A 16,502-nucleotide genomic window follows, 5' to 3' on the forward strand; every position below is an offset into this window, starting at 1 on the left:
TTGGGCGTAGGCTCTTTATTGGCCACTTATCACTTCTCTGTAGGGGTCAGCCAGGGTCTGCAGAGTAAGCAGTGTCAGCTGAGGAATGTGGACCTCCTCTCTCTGGATCCCAGTGGCCAGGTTTCTTCCGAAAGGCCCCCCAGAGCTTAGAAGAGGAACTGGAAAGCCTCGGTCACATGTTGCTTCCACGCTTCCAGGCTGGGCAGCAGGGAGGAGATGCCCATGACGTGCCAGGTCTCCCCATCTGACACCACCGAGGTCTGGTAGGACAGCAGCTGCACGCCTGCCTCTGCCAGGAGGCCTGGGAAGTAGACGGGAAAACCGCTGATTGGCGCAAGGCAGGGGGGGAAGGAGAAAAAGAGGCTGGGAATGGGGTCGCAACCCGTGGACCTCTGTGATCAAAGTTGCAGTGGAGGGTGATGGGGTCAGAAACAAAGCGCTAAGAGATGGAAGAACAGGGCATCTGCCCAGCTTCCCTCACTACTCAGAGACCCTTTAGGAATCCCCTGACCATCACGCAAGGTAGGGAAGGAATGAGCCAGCCACAAATTGCGAGAGCAATCTCCTGCCATGCCGGTCATCAGATTTATCCAGACCAAGAGCAAAGGAGAGAAACAGGGGAAAGTTCCTTTGGTCAGTTGGCAAGGATGGTGAAATTAGGCCTTTCGAGGTCTGTGGACACAACCGCCAAGCCCGGAAGTGCTCCAAAACTCCCAGTGGGCCGGTGCCAGGGTCCTGAGGAGGGTTCAAGATGCCCCCAGCTGCTGGAGCACCCGCCCCAACATGCTTTGTTGCAGTCAGGCTGGCCCCCAGGGCCTGCGGTCAGAAGAAAGAAACCTGCACCCAAAGGCTCGGAGTTCCGAGACGCAGCCCTGCAGGCAGGTGCACGCTGTGTGCTGACCGCGGTGAGCAGGCCGGCTAATAGGGACTCTGGGGCTCTAACTCTGCCGCGGGCCCTGACACAGGAGAGAAGGCGCTTGCCCTCTGAGCTCTGCATCCATTTCCCAAATGTTCTGGAAACGGGCAGGACAGATCTTCTGTATGGTACAGAAATGTGCTGAGGGAGGGGGTGGGACTAAAGGAAGCAAAGGTCCAGGAAGCCCAATCCCTGGAGAGGACCCCCCCCCCCCGCCACACACACACACACACACGCACACACACGCACACACAGCTTCAAGGACACGGGAAGCCCTCCGAGACCCCTCCTCACCAATCATGGTGGGCAGCATCTCAGGAGGAGACGGCTGAGCCCGGGACAGGAGCAGGGGCAGGCCCCTGCGCAGAGGCACTTCCGGTCTGAAGACAGCTCCGTTGAGCGCGTGCAGCACAGGTGTCGAGCCCTGCACCCAGCCCGCCGCCTGGTAGGGGGCACCTGCCAGGGCCACGGTCAGCAGGCATTCCCCACAGCCCTGCTCCCCGGGCACAGCGGGGTTGTGGGAGGTGGTTACCTGCAGGGAGAAGGCGAGGACGCAGTTAGGCCTCCCAGCTGCATGGCCTCTCCCCTCCGCGGCCCGAACACCGCTTTGCGGGGCGCCAGCCTGGCGGACACGCTCAGCCACTGGGGCTGCAGGAGAGGGCCCAGGGCTCTGCCCGGGACAGTCAACGCCCGCCCTCAGGGGGCAGGAGGGATCTGCGGGTCCAGGTGCAGGTGCGAGCTGGGGAGGAGGAGGAAGGGGCAGCCCGGCCCCTCCGGCTCTCCGCTCCCGGGCAGGTCAGTGGCCCAGTGCGGCGGGGAGCAGGGGGGGAGCCCCGGGAGCTCCGCTGCCCACTGCTCCCGCCAGCTGCCCCCGGCTCAGACGCAGGCTGGGATCTCACAAGGGAAGCAGAGGGGAAGGCACCAAAGGGGAGGCGCGGGGCTGCGGGCGCTCAGCAGCTATGCGGAGCTTCCAGAACTGGCGAGCTGATGGAGAACCTGGGTGCCGGGGCCGAAGGAGCACGGGATGGAGCCCGGAGGCGAGCGTGCTGGGCGACCTCCAGCGCGGCCGGTACAGCCCGGCTCCGGCTCCTCGTGGCCCTCAGCTGTGCAATGGGGGCGCCGCGGCCCCTGCCGTGCACAGGGCGCGCCTACACAAAGCACCTGCAGGAGTATTTAGTTCACTCCTAGCAACGCTCGGAGGAAGGCAGTACTCCCGCTGCTCGACGGGGAGGTTCGGCTGCCAGGCCCGGCGGCCGGTGTCAACAGCGGGACCTGCCCGGGCTCCCACTCCAGGAGCAGGGGCGAGCAGGCTCTGCAAAGGGAGGGACAGGGGGGCGGGGCGGACAGGAAAGGAGCGTTCCGGGGGCCACGCACACTGAGCCCGGCCTCTTGCACCAGCAGCTTGGCGTTCACCAAGTTCACATCCGCCCGACTGGAAGTGTCCTTTAGGAGGCCGACAATGACTGCAGGGCTTAGGCAGTTGCCGGCGTTCTTCAGGGGCGTCCCTGGGGACAGAGAACCTACAATAAGGTTGCTGTTTGTTGAGCAGCACAGGAGCGGGCAGGGCGCTGACACCCAGCCTTGGGTCAGGGACTCCTCACTGCCCGGGGCCCAAGCCCCAGCCTGCGGGCCAAGTTCCGCTTCCCTCTGGAAGGCACCCAGTTCCCTGCCTTGCTTCCTCTGGGGATCCCGCAGCTCTGACCTCCCCTATTTCTAGCAGCGCCCAGGTCTAACCACCCCCAAGCTCTTCCCACGTGAGCAGATGCTCAACGGGCCACGAGGAGGACCAGCCTCTGCGGGTGTAGGAACTAGAGCCCTGCGCAGTCTCTCAACTACATCTGCCTACGCTGGGCCCACTGGGAAAGTGGCCGGAGCCTGCAGTCGCAAAGGGAGACTGAGGCCACTCTCTTTGCTCCCACCCCCAGCTGAGCAATGCTCCGGGGACCATCAGCTCGCCTCAGGACCCACCTTACCTTACCGTGTCACGGGGCACACCCTGTCCCACCACCCTATCTGGCACACCCGCCCCGACTCTCACTTTACATGTGAAGAACCCAGGTTCAGACAAAGGGAAATCTCACAGAGACAGGGTCAAACCCAGAATCAAGATCCTGTCCCTTAAGCTGGGACTCCCTCCCCCAATCCTACTGCCTCTCCCATGAAACTGTCTCTCATGGAGGTTTCTCTTGCATGCAGAACACGTGCATCTTAAGAATACTATACAATCGTGACTTGTGAAAATCACACATATTTCTTAGTATTTTCTGGACCGTCCCCTCTGTCCCCATTGGGTAGCGAGTGAGCCCTATGCAGACAGAACAGGGGACTTGGCGTCACAAGAGCTATGTCCAGTCCTTTCCCAGCCCCTCGCTGTCTGGGACCTGCTACAGACACAACCTCTTCCCTCCCTCTGCAGTGTCCCCAACTCACCCTGTGTTACCACCTGGATGGTCCCTTTGGGGGATCCAGCCCAGGCTTGCATCAGCGTCCCCAGAGCTTCTGCGAGACCAATCCAAGGCTTGGTGTGTGGAGAGAAGGCACTGGTAAGGGCCTGGGCATTCACCTGCACAGAACGGGGAAGCAGAGCTGAGGTCAGCACGAGGCAGGGCAGGGCTCCTGAGCACAGCTCCACAGTGGGGAGCAGAAGGCACAGGGCTGTCCTGGTTTCGGGTGCCTGGGGTGGGGAGCGTGGAGACCACTTCCATTAGCCACCACAAGACTTGTGCCTTCAGCTTGGGAGAGCTGTAGAGCCAGAAAAGAGCACAAAATTGCCAGAAGGGAGAAAAAGGCATTTCTCTACACCCTACCCCCACAAACTGTGCCCACCTCACCCCTTACACAGGAGACCGGTTGTTCCTGAGATGATGGGTCTGGACACCACAAGGAAGGTGGTCTTTGACTTAAGATGTGTGGGGAGTCACGGATCACTGGGACCTAGAGGGGTAGGTCACTCCAAGACGCCTTCCCTTTTACTTTACACCTCAATTAAAAAACAAAGTGGGGGCGCCTGGGTGGCTCAGGCGGTTAAGGGACTGTCTTCTGCTCAGGTCATGATCTCGGAGTCCTGGGGATTGAGCCCTACATCAGCTTCCTACTCAGCCGGGAGTCTGCTTCTCTCTCTCTCCCGCCCTCTGCACTTGCTCAGCACTGGTTCCCTCTCTCTGTCAAATAAATAAATAAAAGCTTAGGAAAAGAAAAAAGTGAGTGTTTACACGGTCATTAATCACTTTGACCAAATATTACAATTTGCAAAGCTGGTTTCACATATTTTTAATTAATTAATTATTCATTCATGAGAGACACAGATACAGGCAAAGACAGACGGTGGGAGAAACAGGCTCCTCGCAGGCAGCCTGATGCGGGACTCAATCCCGGACCGGATTACGCCCTGAGCTAAAGGCTGAAGCTCAACCACTGAGCCACCCAGGTGTCACTGGATTCACATACTCTTTTTTTTTTTAAGTTTGATTGATTGAATGATTGATTTATAATAGAGAGAGAGAGAGAGAGAGAGGCAGAGACACAGGAGGAGGGAGAAGCAGGCTCCATGCCGGGAGCCCGACACGAGACTCGATCCCGGGGCTCCAGGATCACGCCCTGGGACAAAAGCAGGTGCTAAACCACTGAGCCACCCAGGGATCCCCTGGATTCACATACTCTTAATGATCCTATCATTCTTCAAATCTTGACCCATGTGGAGTCAACCAGGAGGCCTGCCAGGCAGCTAAAGGAGACAAAAGCCACATTTCCTCCTAAAGCTGTAAGTCTAGGGTAGGGTCTGAACGGCGGGACCGTCCCAACACGGCTTGATAACAAAGCCAGCTTGTCCCGGGTCACAATTTCAATTCCATTTTGTGGTTCAAGATGGTCTGGCTCTGAATGAAGCATTGGGCACTTTTGTGAGTCAAACTGTAAAGAGAACCAAGGAGTCTAAGAAGGATTTAATTCGAAACCTGGGGTGTGATATAAATCAAACAGGCTGCTGGTGTTGGAAATGGCCAAGGAGGCAGGCAGCCTGGCTTGGGGCTCCTGTGGTAGGGCTCCTCTGCTCCTCTCCAGCAGGATACAGAAAGGACCAGCGTGGACCAGGAGGCGGGACGAAGGAAGGCCAGTGCTGGCAGCAGAGAGGAAGGGCCATGGGCCAGTGGGCTGGGCTGAGCCTGCAGCCGCTGGAGGCAAGTGTCCTCCGGGCAGCACCTGTGGACTTGGGGATGCTCACGGCAGGTCTGGAGAACCAACAGGAGGGCTCTAAGAGGCAGGCGCCATTGAGCACCAACCCGACCCTAATGTGAGTCTGTGTCTAATGTTACAACCAAACCGGGGGAAGATGCAGAGAAGAATTAGGGAGGGACTTCCCATGTGACACAACTGTCTTTCTTTCTAAAAGCCTACTGGAGGACAACCTGTCACGTTGGGTGGAGACTTAAATCTGCCCCAGTTGAAGGCCTTTGACCAAGAGAGTTTACTTCTGGTATAAGATGGGAACAGTCTATGGTTCCATTTGATGGAGCCGGTGGTAAGGAGCCCCCTTCACGAAAAGGCCTGGACCGCCACCACCACCTACGGACTCCATGGTAACCCCTGAGGGCTGCAACAGTGAGGGCAGAGGCCTGCCCGGCAAAGGGCTGCAGAGGGACAGGTGCAGCCCTGACTGGCTGGCAATGGCCTCGGTCCCAGCACGGCACCTGGGGAGAGCTGCTCAGAGGAGAGATGTGCAGAGGGAGTGAGAAAGTGTCCCCCACACTGAGGAGCCGCGAGATGCAGAAGAGAGAAGGGAGAGGCACAGGTGGACGGGCCACGTGTTGTGGTTGAGCGCCGTCCTGTGGGTCCTTCAGGGGAGTAGCTGGCTCCCCTACTCTCTCGGGGTGTAGCAGGCAGGGTGGCCCGGCGAGCTGGGCTATCACGCCAGGCCTGGCAGGCTGAACAAAGCACCCTGTGTCTTTCCTGCTACTGCTCTGTCCTCAGCAATGAAAGTCCCCACGCCGAGGGTCAGCCAGGAAGGTCAAGGACCAGCCCCGGCCCCCACCCGCCATCCCCACGGCGTCCAGCATCGCCCAGGCCACGCTCCTCCATTCTCAAAGCATGTGGAGAACAAAGGAGCCTTTCTCTGGAGCCCGGGCCCTGGGAAGAGCCACAATCTCTGCACCAAGGCTACAATACGGCAGGGCCGAGCCGCCTCCCTGCAACCAGGCTGCAACTAGGAAAGCTCGGGACGGGGCTCCCGCCGCCCCACCCAGAAGCCTGGCTCCAGAGGAGGCCTTATCTTCTACCCCCAGGGCCGAATCTGGTCAACACACCACTGCCCGCCAGAGCTGTCACCATGCCCCAAACCGGACACCACCCGCCCTCCCGGGCCTCGGCTCCTCCCTCCGACCTCCCGGCCCCAGGCCCACTTGGCCATACTTACGACGCCTGCCAGAGATTTCCCCTTCACCATGTCCACAAACTGGATGGCGATCTCTTCCCCGCAGCGGCTCTGGGCCTCCTTGGTGCTGGCGCCCAGGTGGGGGCAGCTGATGACGCGCTCATGCTCCACCAAGGCTCGGTCCCGTGGCGGCTCCTGCCGAGAGAGAGACACCTCTCGGTCGCCTGCCCAGGGAGGCTGGAGGAGAGGCGTGGGGCCGAGGATGCCTTCTACTCTGGTTCTGCTAGAAGGTTCTACGCCTTCTGTCTCTGGTTTCAACAGCCGGGTTCCTCGTCAACACCTCTCTACAGCAGAGTGGACAGGGCTAAGGACGGGATGCACATCTCGGCTCCCCCGCTTAGACCTATGTGCCTTTGGAGAAATCTCCACCTCTCTGAGCCTCGGTTTCTCCATCTATAAAATGGGTGAATACTACCCAGAACCAAACACTGTCGTGCAGACTGCACCCCAGTAATACAGGAGGTGCTCAGCCAGTGAAGCTACTGTTTGTTACTGGTTTTTCCCTCGAGCTCCCCCTCGCTCCTGAATCCTTGCAGCACTTCCAGGCCCTCTGCACAGCTGTCCCATCCTGGCTCGCACCACGGCAGGTGGTCCACCTGGGCACCTCTGCCCACCCCCTCTGCTCACTGAGCACAATGTATTGCCCCTGGGAATGTCACTCAGGCCTCTTGTCTGGCCACCTGGGCCTGGGAGTGCTGTGCACTTGGTAGCAGGTGCCACGAGAAGGCCAGAGACAGGCAGGGGAAGGTGCTGATCAGGGAATGTCAGTACAAAGAGGGCCAGGCGCACGTCTGCCTTCCAGAAGCTTACCATCTAGTTGTGAAAGATGACCAGGAGTATAAACCCTGCGTGCTCAGGACAGGGAATACACAGTGAGGGCAACACAGTGCTCAGAGAGGGCCGGGGACGAGCCAGGGCCCCACCGCAGATATCCAGCAACCCTCCAGTGCCTAAGCCAAAATCCCTGCTCTTTGCCCTGGATCTGTGATGCTGGAGTCCACCTGGAAATGCACTGTCCGTCATTCCTCTGGTGTAAGGTGGGGGGGGTGGCTCGGGCGAGCAACGACGGGGTCTCTGGCTCCGACAGAGAGACTGGGGGAGAGCAGCCCCCAGGGCACAGGGGACCCCTTCTGGCCATTCGCCTCAGGCTGCCCTCCCTCCCCAGAAGACACGAAGGAAAGGAAAGCCAACAGACACTGGGCAGAATGTCTTTTTGGCAACGGGATTCATTTCATCAGAGACCTCGGTCAATAATTAAGAGACCTTAAACCCGGCCCCAAATGCTCTCTCTCTGCCGCAAACCCTCAGCCTCAGAACGGATGTGCCGCGCGGTCCTCCCTGCAGTCATCAACAGGACAGCAGCGCAGGGAGCCTGGGGCCAGGAACTGGGTCCTATTTAAAATCTGAGTTTTGCAAAGACCACCCGGCGGCCTGTGCACCGCACTCCGGAGGGCTCCCCAAACCAGAAAGGTGTTATTCTTGGCAACATAATTCCTCCTGAGTGCCGTGGAGGCCTCCTTAAGTCAAAGACCTTCTTCGTGCACACTGGGCTTTCTCGGCCCTGGGCCCCTCTGCTCACCGCTCCTCTCCTCCACCAGGCACTCACCTCTGTAAACACGTCCAGCGCGGCACCAGCACACTGGCCAGAGCGCAGGGCCCGGAGCAGGGCCCCCTCGTCCACGATCCCTCCCCGAGCGCAGTTCACCACGCGCACCCCCTTCTTGCACTGGGCAAAGGTGCTGTCGTTCAGCAGGCCTGCAAGGAGGGAAGGGCTTTCCTGCGGCACCGCTGCCCGGGACCCCAGCACCAGTGCCAGCAGCCCTCCCTGCCTCGTACCAGCTCCTTCCCCACACGCCGACAGCCTCTCTGGTCTCACCTCTCCCTTCTCACAGGCTCGGGGGCAAAGGCCCTGTTGTGGATTTAGACCAAACTCAGTCTAGAAACATCCTAGAGTCCCGGAGATCCTAGTGTTTTGAGTAAGTCCCGGAACCGGAAAGGCCAGCAGCGGCCCCAGCAAACACCATGGGGTCACGGGTCGTACGTGTCGAGCCATGCATTTCCAGCTAGCTCATCCCTCCTCCGTGGGATGCAGGATCAGCTAGCAGAGCATCACTCCATGCTCGAGGGCCCTAGTCCACATGCCTGCGGAGGCCCAGGCTGAGGGCCCACCCTTCTCTGGTCTGTGGCTTCCGTGGCCGACCCACAGGCAGGGACGCACATACCTGTGGTGGAGGGCAGCAGAGGTGTGTGCACAGTGATAAAGTCACAGAGAGGCCAGATCTCCTCCAGGGGCAGCTGCTGGACACCAAAGGAGGCCGAGACCTCTGGCGCAATGATGGGGTCGTACCCTACGGTCTGGTCAGAAACGAGAGAGAGACGAGCAAATGTCACTGTTCCTTACTAGTACTGGTATCATTATGATGGAGGCCATTTATCGGGCATTTACCAAGTACTACTGCTAAGTCTGTCCAAATACGGTAATACAACAAGGGTTGATACTATTCTACTTTAGAGCTGAACAAAGTGGGGCTCTCTATTTAGGAGGGGCTGGCCCAGAGTGTGAAGGGAGTTTGTTTACCTCCGAGCTCTTAACCATGAACAGATGCAAGAGCAGCGTGTGTGTGCGTGTGTGCACATGTGCGTGTGTGAGGTTGGATAAGGGGGAGCTCAGAACCTTTAGCAAACAGGGAACCCAGGAGAGGCAGGACAGCCACGTGGGGAGCAGAGACACACTACACTAGCAGGGTATAACCAGGCGAGAGAGGACAGGTTGGCCACAGCCGAGTACCCTCAGGGCCGGAGAACAGGCAGGGGCCCTGACTCTTGCACAGACTGAGAAAGAAGTAGGTTGGGGCAGCGGTGCAGAGCAGGGCAGGCAAGGAGACCAAGACCGGTCGCTGGGGAGGAGTGCTGACCCGCCAGCGGGCAAGGTTTGGTCCCATCCTGAAGTGCCCTTTCAGAAGGCTCCAAATGCATCTAGTCTCGGAAGGCATAACTGGGTGACTCACTACACAGAGGCCTCAATGCTGAGGACGGATCCTTTCAACAGGGCAGGAGTGACGGGGAATAGGGAGCGAGGATCAGGAGGAGAAAAAAGGAGGCACCAAGGCACCATAGAAGGCACAGGTCCCAGAAAGAACCTTCCTCTGGGCAGATCCCTGCCTGCCCCGATTTACCAACGAGGAAACTAAGGCAGAGAGGTGAAATGATTCAACCAAGGTCGCATGGTTGGCAGATGGTCGAGTGTGGATAAGAAGAATGTCTGGATTTGGAAGCCTGCACCCCTGGTGCCCACCCTTCTAGGTGGGGTGAGGTCAGGGGGCTCACACCCCCACCTGAGCAACCGGGTAGAGTCGATGGAAACATGTCCTGTATCAGAACAGTGTCGGGCACCAGTCACACATGTCCTCAGCAAGGGCAAGCCTCTAAAGGTGATCAAGCCAGCACCAGCAGCTGGGATTCGAAGAATCCACAACCACCAGGACGCAGCCACCTCTTGACACAGCAGAGACATAATCCACTTTCTGTCTGGTCACCCCGGGAGGCCTGCCGCGGCTCCCTCCTTCGGCTTGGCCAGGGCCGCAGCACCCACTGGGGGAAAGAGGCGTAGGAGCCTTAACAATCTCAAAGGCATCCGTGTCCTCAAGAAGGCAGGACGCAGCTGCAGGAGCCAAGGGACGGACGCTGACCCAGGAGACCTGGACCTGGGTCCTCAGTACGAAGTGAAGGAGCTGGGTGGATGATTTCAAAGTCATCGCCTGCTCCAACACTCAGTCATTCAATATTCCTTGAAAAGACAGTTCTCTTAACCCTGAAATGTTAGGGGCGAACCCCAGAATGTTCAGAGGCGGCCTGGCACTGAACAAAAGGTAACAAGCAGAACAGAAGGCCTAATACTGGAAACCGTCATCATGTCTGTGTGGTGGAACTCATTTTTGTTCTCCTTTATGCTTTCCTGTGCTTTGTAATGCTTCCCCTGCTCATCATGAATTTCCTTGTGGGAAACAGAAAAGTCATCTCGAAAATACTGGCAAAGAGGATTCCTGTGTAACCAATTCCGCCCTTGCAGAGAAGAGACTGACATGGTCGTGACTGAGGAACAAGTTTCAGATCACAGTTTTCATCAACAGCCTGTGGAGGAAGCAAAGCCAAGGGGGAGATTTTGGGGGAGAGGCTGTAGGATTGAAAGCTCACAACCACCAGCCCCAGTGGTCATTCCCCCCTCAGCTGTAACCTACTCGTTTCCGGGGGAACAAGCAGCGTCCAGGGGAGGAGAGAGGATCCCTTACAAGTGCTCTTTGTCTGCCAGCTCAGGGCTGCCTGGAACAAGGGCCCTGTTCATCTATAATCCAGATGTACTTCGTTCACGTGAGCGGGGGAGGACGGGGACCGCCAGCAGAGGTCACAGAGCTGACCCCGATGGAGGCGAGCTCCCGCCACTCTGGGGCTTGGGGCTCTCGGGAGTCCAGAAGCAGCACGGAGCGCTGGGAGGAAGGGTCCCGTGGGCGGAGCCGGGCCTAGTGCTGGGTGCCTGCACCCTGTGCTGGGTGCCTGCAGCTGGTGGGGAGCAGACGGGGAAGGAGGGGACCCGCATCCTCCACAGCGGTCAGCAGGGTCTGACTCAGCTGTCTTTCTCTTGTTCGGCTGCAGACAACTGCAGGGCAGAATTCGGCTGAGAAAACGGTTTTCAGTTTTCACTCGGGAGACCCAGGGCAGATGGCAGCTGAACACGGCTAGGAGCTGGGATTCCTACACCAGGAGACCACGTTGCGGGGGAGTCGAAAGAGTATATGGTTGGGCCCAGGGGAACAATGTCTGAGTAGGGTCCTAACGCACCCTGGAATGGGTCAGATGTCCCGATACTCACACGTTGCAGCACTTCCAGGTATGTACCCTCTGAAGACTACCCTACGGAGGAGCCTGAGGGAGACCCACCAAGGGGTTCTCCACCTGAATCCCAGCCTCAGGACAGGCTCCTAACGCTGGGGAGCAGGGGAACCCCAGCTTTTCAAGTGGCGCTACAGAGCCACGTCCTAGCTGGTGTCATAGAAGGCAGCCTTGCGAGGATGATTACACCTCCCCTGGGCCTCTGGCTTAACAGTGGATGCCTGAGAGCAAGGAGGCTTTCACGGTGAAGGGGTTCCAGGAAAGGAGCCTAATCATCACATCCTCCTACTGCCTCACAGCTAATTCTTCGGGCTGAAGATGAGAACTCTTTTCCCTTCACACAATGACATCTTACTCAGAAACCCACTATAAAAAACGATCAGAGCTGCAGAGGTGAAGGCCCAGAGCCCTACCACTTACTCTCTCTCTCTAGGGTCCCATCCCCATGTCCCTAAGGTACCTTCCCAGAACTTGGGGCTCTGGGAAGAATGTAAAAAAATCAGTACTCTGGCGCAGTAGGAATTCCAGTTACCAGACTGAGCTAGGAGCATCCTGAGGAGATTTCATCCCGAGGAAGGTCGAGCACAGTGACAGAGCAGAGACCGTCTAACTCACCTGGATCAGGCATGAAGACAGTGGTGGGGATGCAAGACAAAGCGTACTAGATCGGAAGTCAGGAGACCTGGAGCTCAAGCTGGACTCCACCATTTACCAGTCCTATTATCTCAAACATACAATATAACCTTCCTGGGCCTCAGTTTCCTTGTCTGTAAACCTGGAATAAGAATATTGACCCTGCAGGGGTCACTGCAAACACAGTCTCTGACACAGTAGACCTCAGTAAACATTAGCTGGGCCTGAGAGAATTGGTGACATCTGGTGCCTCAGGTTCAATGTCCATCCCTCTGGGATAACTTCAGATTCATCACAACACGGGCCACCAAGAAACCGTTAGGAGATCCTGGCCTGTTCCTCACAGGAAACCTTGGTAAGAGAGTGCAAGGCTCAGTTGCTGGCTGGCTTGGCCTGCTAACACTCTAGCGGGCATGCTGGCATGAATGAGTTGTGTCTCCAGAGTGTACAACATAACATGTTCAGCAAATGGGTTGAGAAAAAGCTCCAGGCAGAAAGAACACCATGGAGCATCAGACTCAGATGACTCCGACACCAGCAGGCTGCAGATGGCCAGAATGATTCTGACACCCACATCTGTGCCATGTGGCTCAGAGCAAGTCAGGTAGCTCAGGTGGCACGTGAAGATTCCTCTCCAGGCCTGTCTGGTTGGGATGGGGGCCTAGGTGGGCTTTCTCTCCCCAACACACAGCGCCCCCGCCAGGTGCTGTGGGAAGCCAGGTGGCTGAGCTCCCTAGCAGAGCTAAGGTCTAGGATCCCCGCTTCCCTGAGGGAGCAGATAGTGACAAAGAAGGGACGGGAAAGGAAAGGGGGCAGTCCCTACCCAACGTCTGAGCACAAGAGGGACTCTGTTGATTGCTCCTGTGACACAAAGGGGTCAACTCTTAAATCACGATGTTCTGGAAGGGTTGGATGTTAGTTACCCAGCCTAATTAGTGACTAACAGCCTAGGGGACAGATTATAGGCCAGGGGACATCCCAGGACCAGGGAAGGAAGGGGTGATCAAAATATCTTCACGTGCTTTGCAGCACTGCCCGAGCCACCCAACCAGAACTACTCAGGGTGCCCTATGCCTTCTGGTCCCACTCTGTCTTAATTACAGTGTGCCCACGAGTTACTGTAACAAACCACAGTCCTTAATAATTTTACTCTATTTCCTATGATCACACAAAACTCTCCCTGCTAAAGACCATTCCGCAGATAAAGAAACTCGTAGCCCATGGGCAATGGGTGCTCAGAGCTATGACAGCTTTAAAGGCCATCTGCTTCTACCTCTCTGCCCATGCTCACACCTCGTCCTCACATACTGGCCAGGTGCTTAGCCAGTCTCATGTTGAGTATCTGCAGTACTGGGAGACTAACTCTCTCATTCCATTTGGGGCCAGCTCTGGCTGGAGCTCTGTCCCCCATGGCTTGTACCTACTGGTCCTCCTTGGATCCACTCCTTGGAGAGCATGACTCTTCTATAGAAGAGCTAGTTGATGGCCTCCCAAGTCATGACGGGGCTGTGACCCCAGTGCCTCCAATCCTTCCTTAGGAAGTACAGACCATAAGGAATGTCACCGTCCCTGTGCTGGAAGTCATACTTCTTTTAATGCTACCAAAAGTCACATTACCTTTTCTATTAGCCATGCCACTGTGAACCACACTGCGTTTCTGTCAACCCAAGGTCCCCTCCCCTAGAAAAGGGTTTTTTTTTAAATTTTTTTATTTATTTATGATAGTCACAAGAGAGAGAGAGAGAGGCAGAGACATAGACAGAGGGAGAAGCAGGCTCCATGCACCGGGAGCCTGATGTGGGATTCGATCCCGGGTCTCCAGGATCGCGCCCTGGGCCAAAGGCAGGCGCCAAACCGCTGCGTCACCGAGGGATCCCGTAGAAAAGGGTTTTAACAACACCTCTACATCCAAATGTGTTTGGTTGCTTTGGGGGCCCATATAGAGGGTCCTGGTAGGTATCTTAGCTCAACTTCTTATTAGGATGCCCAACCATGCTAGCCTTCTCACATCATTTAGGATATGATTCCACAGTCTTAAGAATTAACCACCTCCCCCTGCTTCCTATCACCCAGACCGCTGATGAGAAGGATGGGTAAGGCATAGCCCTGCATCATCCTGTACCATCTCCCTTCAGACTGAGACGGAGCTATCCTTCAACCCGTTAGTAAGCCTTCGCACCAAGATTACAGTCTCCATCTTAACCCCAAGGGTGTCAGGGAAGATCTCACCAATGTCTCACTAAGTCCACATTTCCAAACAATCTACACATCTGTCCTTGAGGAAGAAGCCAAATAAAAGCAATTCGTCCACACAACAGAACCCCATGGAAGAGTTTACAAATAGGGTAAATTTATTTATTCCAAGATCTACGTTTTACCACCATGTACAGTATTGTATTTTCTATAGGCATAGACCCCCCCCCCCACACACACACAATGGGAAAGAACTCTATGTGTTCCACATAAATGCACAGAAAAAAGTCTGAGATGATACACAGCAAACTGATGTTACCTCACAGGTGACTGGGAGCAGACCAGGATTGGGGTGGTAAACAAGGAGATGAGGATCTAGATTTCAATTTTTGTGAAAATCCCTTCACCTATTACATGATTAAAATACAATTTTAAATCATCCAGGTATAAGACCCCTAAGGACGTCCATGACGATCGGTTTAATATTGGCTTCTAAAGGGAGAACAAGGCCAATTTAAAACAACTTGTGCTTAGTGAACACTGAGCATGGTTTCCTGACTGGATGCTGATAAACTCTTTTTCACAGCCTGTTTTAGAATCTTCCCTCCTTGCACTTTCGAAAATCTTGCTTCCCCAAATGTTCAAACACCAACTGAGGAGCTTTGGATGATGCAGGTCCATAATCTGTCTGCCCTGTGCAAAGTTCATCTGGGCCTAGGTATCAGTTAGGAAGCGCAGTCAAAGTGAGCCCTGAGCGTGAACAAAGGCCACTTGGGCCACTGCAAAATGACCGGGGCTGCTGGCAAGGGCAGGGGGCGGGTGACCGTTTCAAGGTGTGTTTCAGCGGTTTATAAAGATCATGTCCCAGAAGCAGGATAGCCTACAGGGACCGGCCAGAGATATCCAGACAGAAGAACCCCCGAGGGGAGCAGTGACGTGCTGCAACATACAAAAGCACGCAAACCCTCAAAGTCACGCTGGGAATTCGGGCGTGTCGTGTGAGGTATGCCTGGACACACAGAATGACATTCATGAATAGGTTCTAGACGTTTCTGATCAAACACATGTCTGAGGGGTGTCAGCCACTTCCACTGAGATGCTCAGAATCCATATCCCTCCAAGCCTCTCGGGAGCAGCCTGGCAGCAGCTGAGTAGCTGAGCACAGAAGCTTACTGATCACGTCCCTCACTCAGCAAACGAGGTGGGGCTTTTTGTCTGGGTAAGTCACTCCCCCAAAGTCTCAAGTCCTTGATAATGAAGGCTCCTGAGCAAGCAGAGTCCAGTGAGCTGTGGCGCTGTGGGGAAGGGGAGGGAACTTAAAAGAGGAGCAGCTGGGCCAAACAGCCTGTCCCCAAGTCTCTGTGTCATCAATGAGGCGCTCACCTGTCTGAGTATGGCACTCCGAGTTTTACTTAACCCCCAGCCCCTGATTTTAGAGGATCAGAATTCCAGGTGAGCTAAGCCTTTACTTTAATCCCTCACAGAAGAGGAAGAGAAAGCTCTCCTTGCAGCACAGGGCACCTGGCCAGCCCTGCACAGGAGGGACTGGCTTTGGTTTGTTCTCATGATCAGTGGATCCTGCTGGGCCACAGGCCCCTCTCCGGGATCTAGAGAAACGTGCGGAGGCTTAGGAAGATGTCTGGCTGATGTAAATAACTGTGTGGGGAATAAGGACAGGAGGGAGAGGAAGATGTTCCGCGTGGTGTAATGGGATGCCCTCCTGTTTACCTTCCATTGCTGGAGGCCTCAGCAAAAATTCACAAACTCCTGACATCAATATAAAAATTAAGGGTTAATCCGTAGGGTTCCCTTTAACTCTATGAAGCTGGGGAGACAAAGAGAAACGGAGGAAGAAGGAAAGAGAAGGTAAATGCCAGAGCAGCTCCATGTAAAGTTTTCTAGAAATGATCTGATTGTCAAAACTGTTTTTTTTTTTTTTTTTTATGTTTAACGAAAGCCTTCCTGGCGGCAGTTTGAATATATCATCCCCCCACGGCAGAGAGGGCACGAGGAGTGAACAAGGAGATGTCTGCTAGCACACTAGCCACCCTGTCACCCGCCCCTACAGGTCCCCTCCCATGGCTCTGGGGCCACCGCTCTGCAAGGTCTCCTGGCTTGGCCTCAGGGTGTGGCACTGCTCTCGATGACAGCCTTCCCTTGACCAGAAGAACCACTGAGTTCCCAGAATAGGGTAAAGCAGGGTCCTGGAGGGAAACAGGGGTCAGGGAGAATTGCTGAGAAATGCGTGAGGTGCTCCAGCCACCACGGGATTAACATCGTGTCACGGCATTTGCACAATCATCTTGCCACGTCTTCTGACTGTGGAGTGGAGCCAGAAGGTGGATGGATAACGGCCCTGCTATAAGGCTACAGATGTGCTCCTGTTTTTCGGAATTATCACAGGCAACAGACACAGCAAAACAAAGAGCCCTTGCGGCAGCAGAGGCG

General features: G+C 56.0%; 1 protein-coding gene across 4 annotated transcripts in view; it reads right to left on the bottom strand.

Annotated features, from left to right (window-relative positions):
• The window catches only part of LOC144280510 (D-3-phosphoglycerate dehydrogenase-like), a 27,636-nt gene continuing 11,134 nt past the window's right edge, over positions 1-16,502 (bottom strand). For 2 of the 4 annotated variants that reach the window (XM_077842634.1, XM_077842631.1), the window contains 8 exons: positions 8,564-8,696; positions 7,948-8,096; positions 6,324-6,476; positions 3,347-3,479; positions 2,245-2,421; positions 1,913-1,950; positions 1,211-1,448; positions 1-301 (listed from right to left, as the gene is read on the bottom strand). In XM_077842634.1, the coding sequence (XP_077698760.1) occupies positions 147-301; positions 1,211-1,448; positions 1,913-1,950; positions 2,245-2,421; positions 3,347-3,479; positions 6,324-6,476; positions 7,948-8,096; positions 8,564-8,696 (1,176 nt within the window). In that variant the 3' untranslated portion in view covers positions 1-146. The remainder of the gene's footprint in view (positions 302-1,210; positions 1,449-1,912; positions 1,951-2,244; positions 2,422-3,346; positions 3,480-6,323; positions 6,477-7,947; positions 8,097-8,563; positions 8,697-16,502) is intronic. The other 2 variants (XM_077842633.1, XM_077842632.1) reach the window with 1 other exon arrangement.

The sequence above is a fragment of the Canis aureus genome, chromosome 12 (genome assembly GCF_053574225.1).
Source record: "Canis aureus isolate CA01 chromosome 12, VMU_Caureus_v.1.0, whole genome shotgun sequence".
NCBI classification, from domain to species: Eukaryota; Metazoa; Chordata; class Mammalia; order Carnivora; family Canidae; genus Canis; species Canis aureus.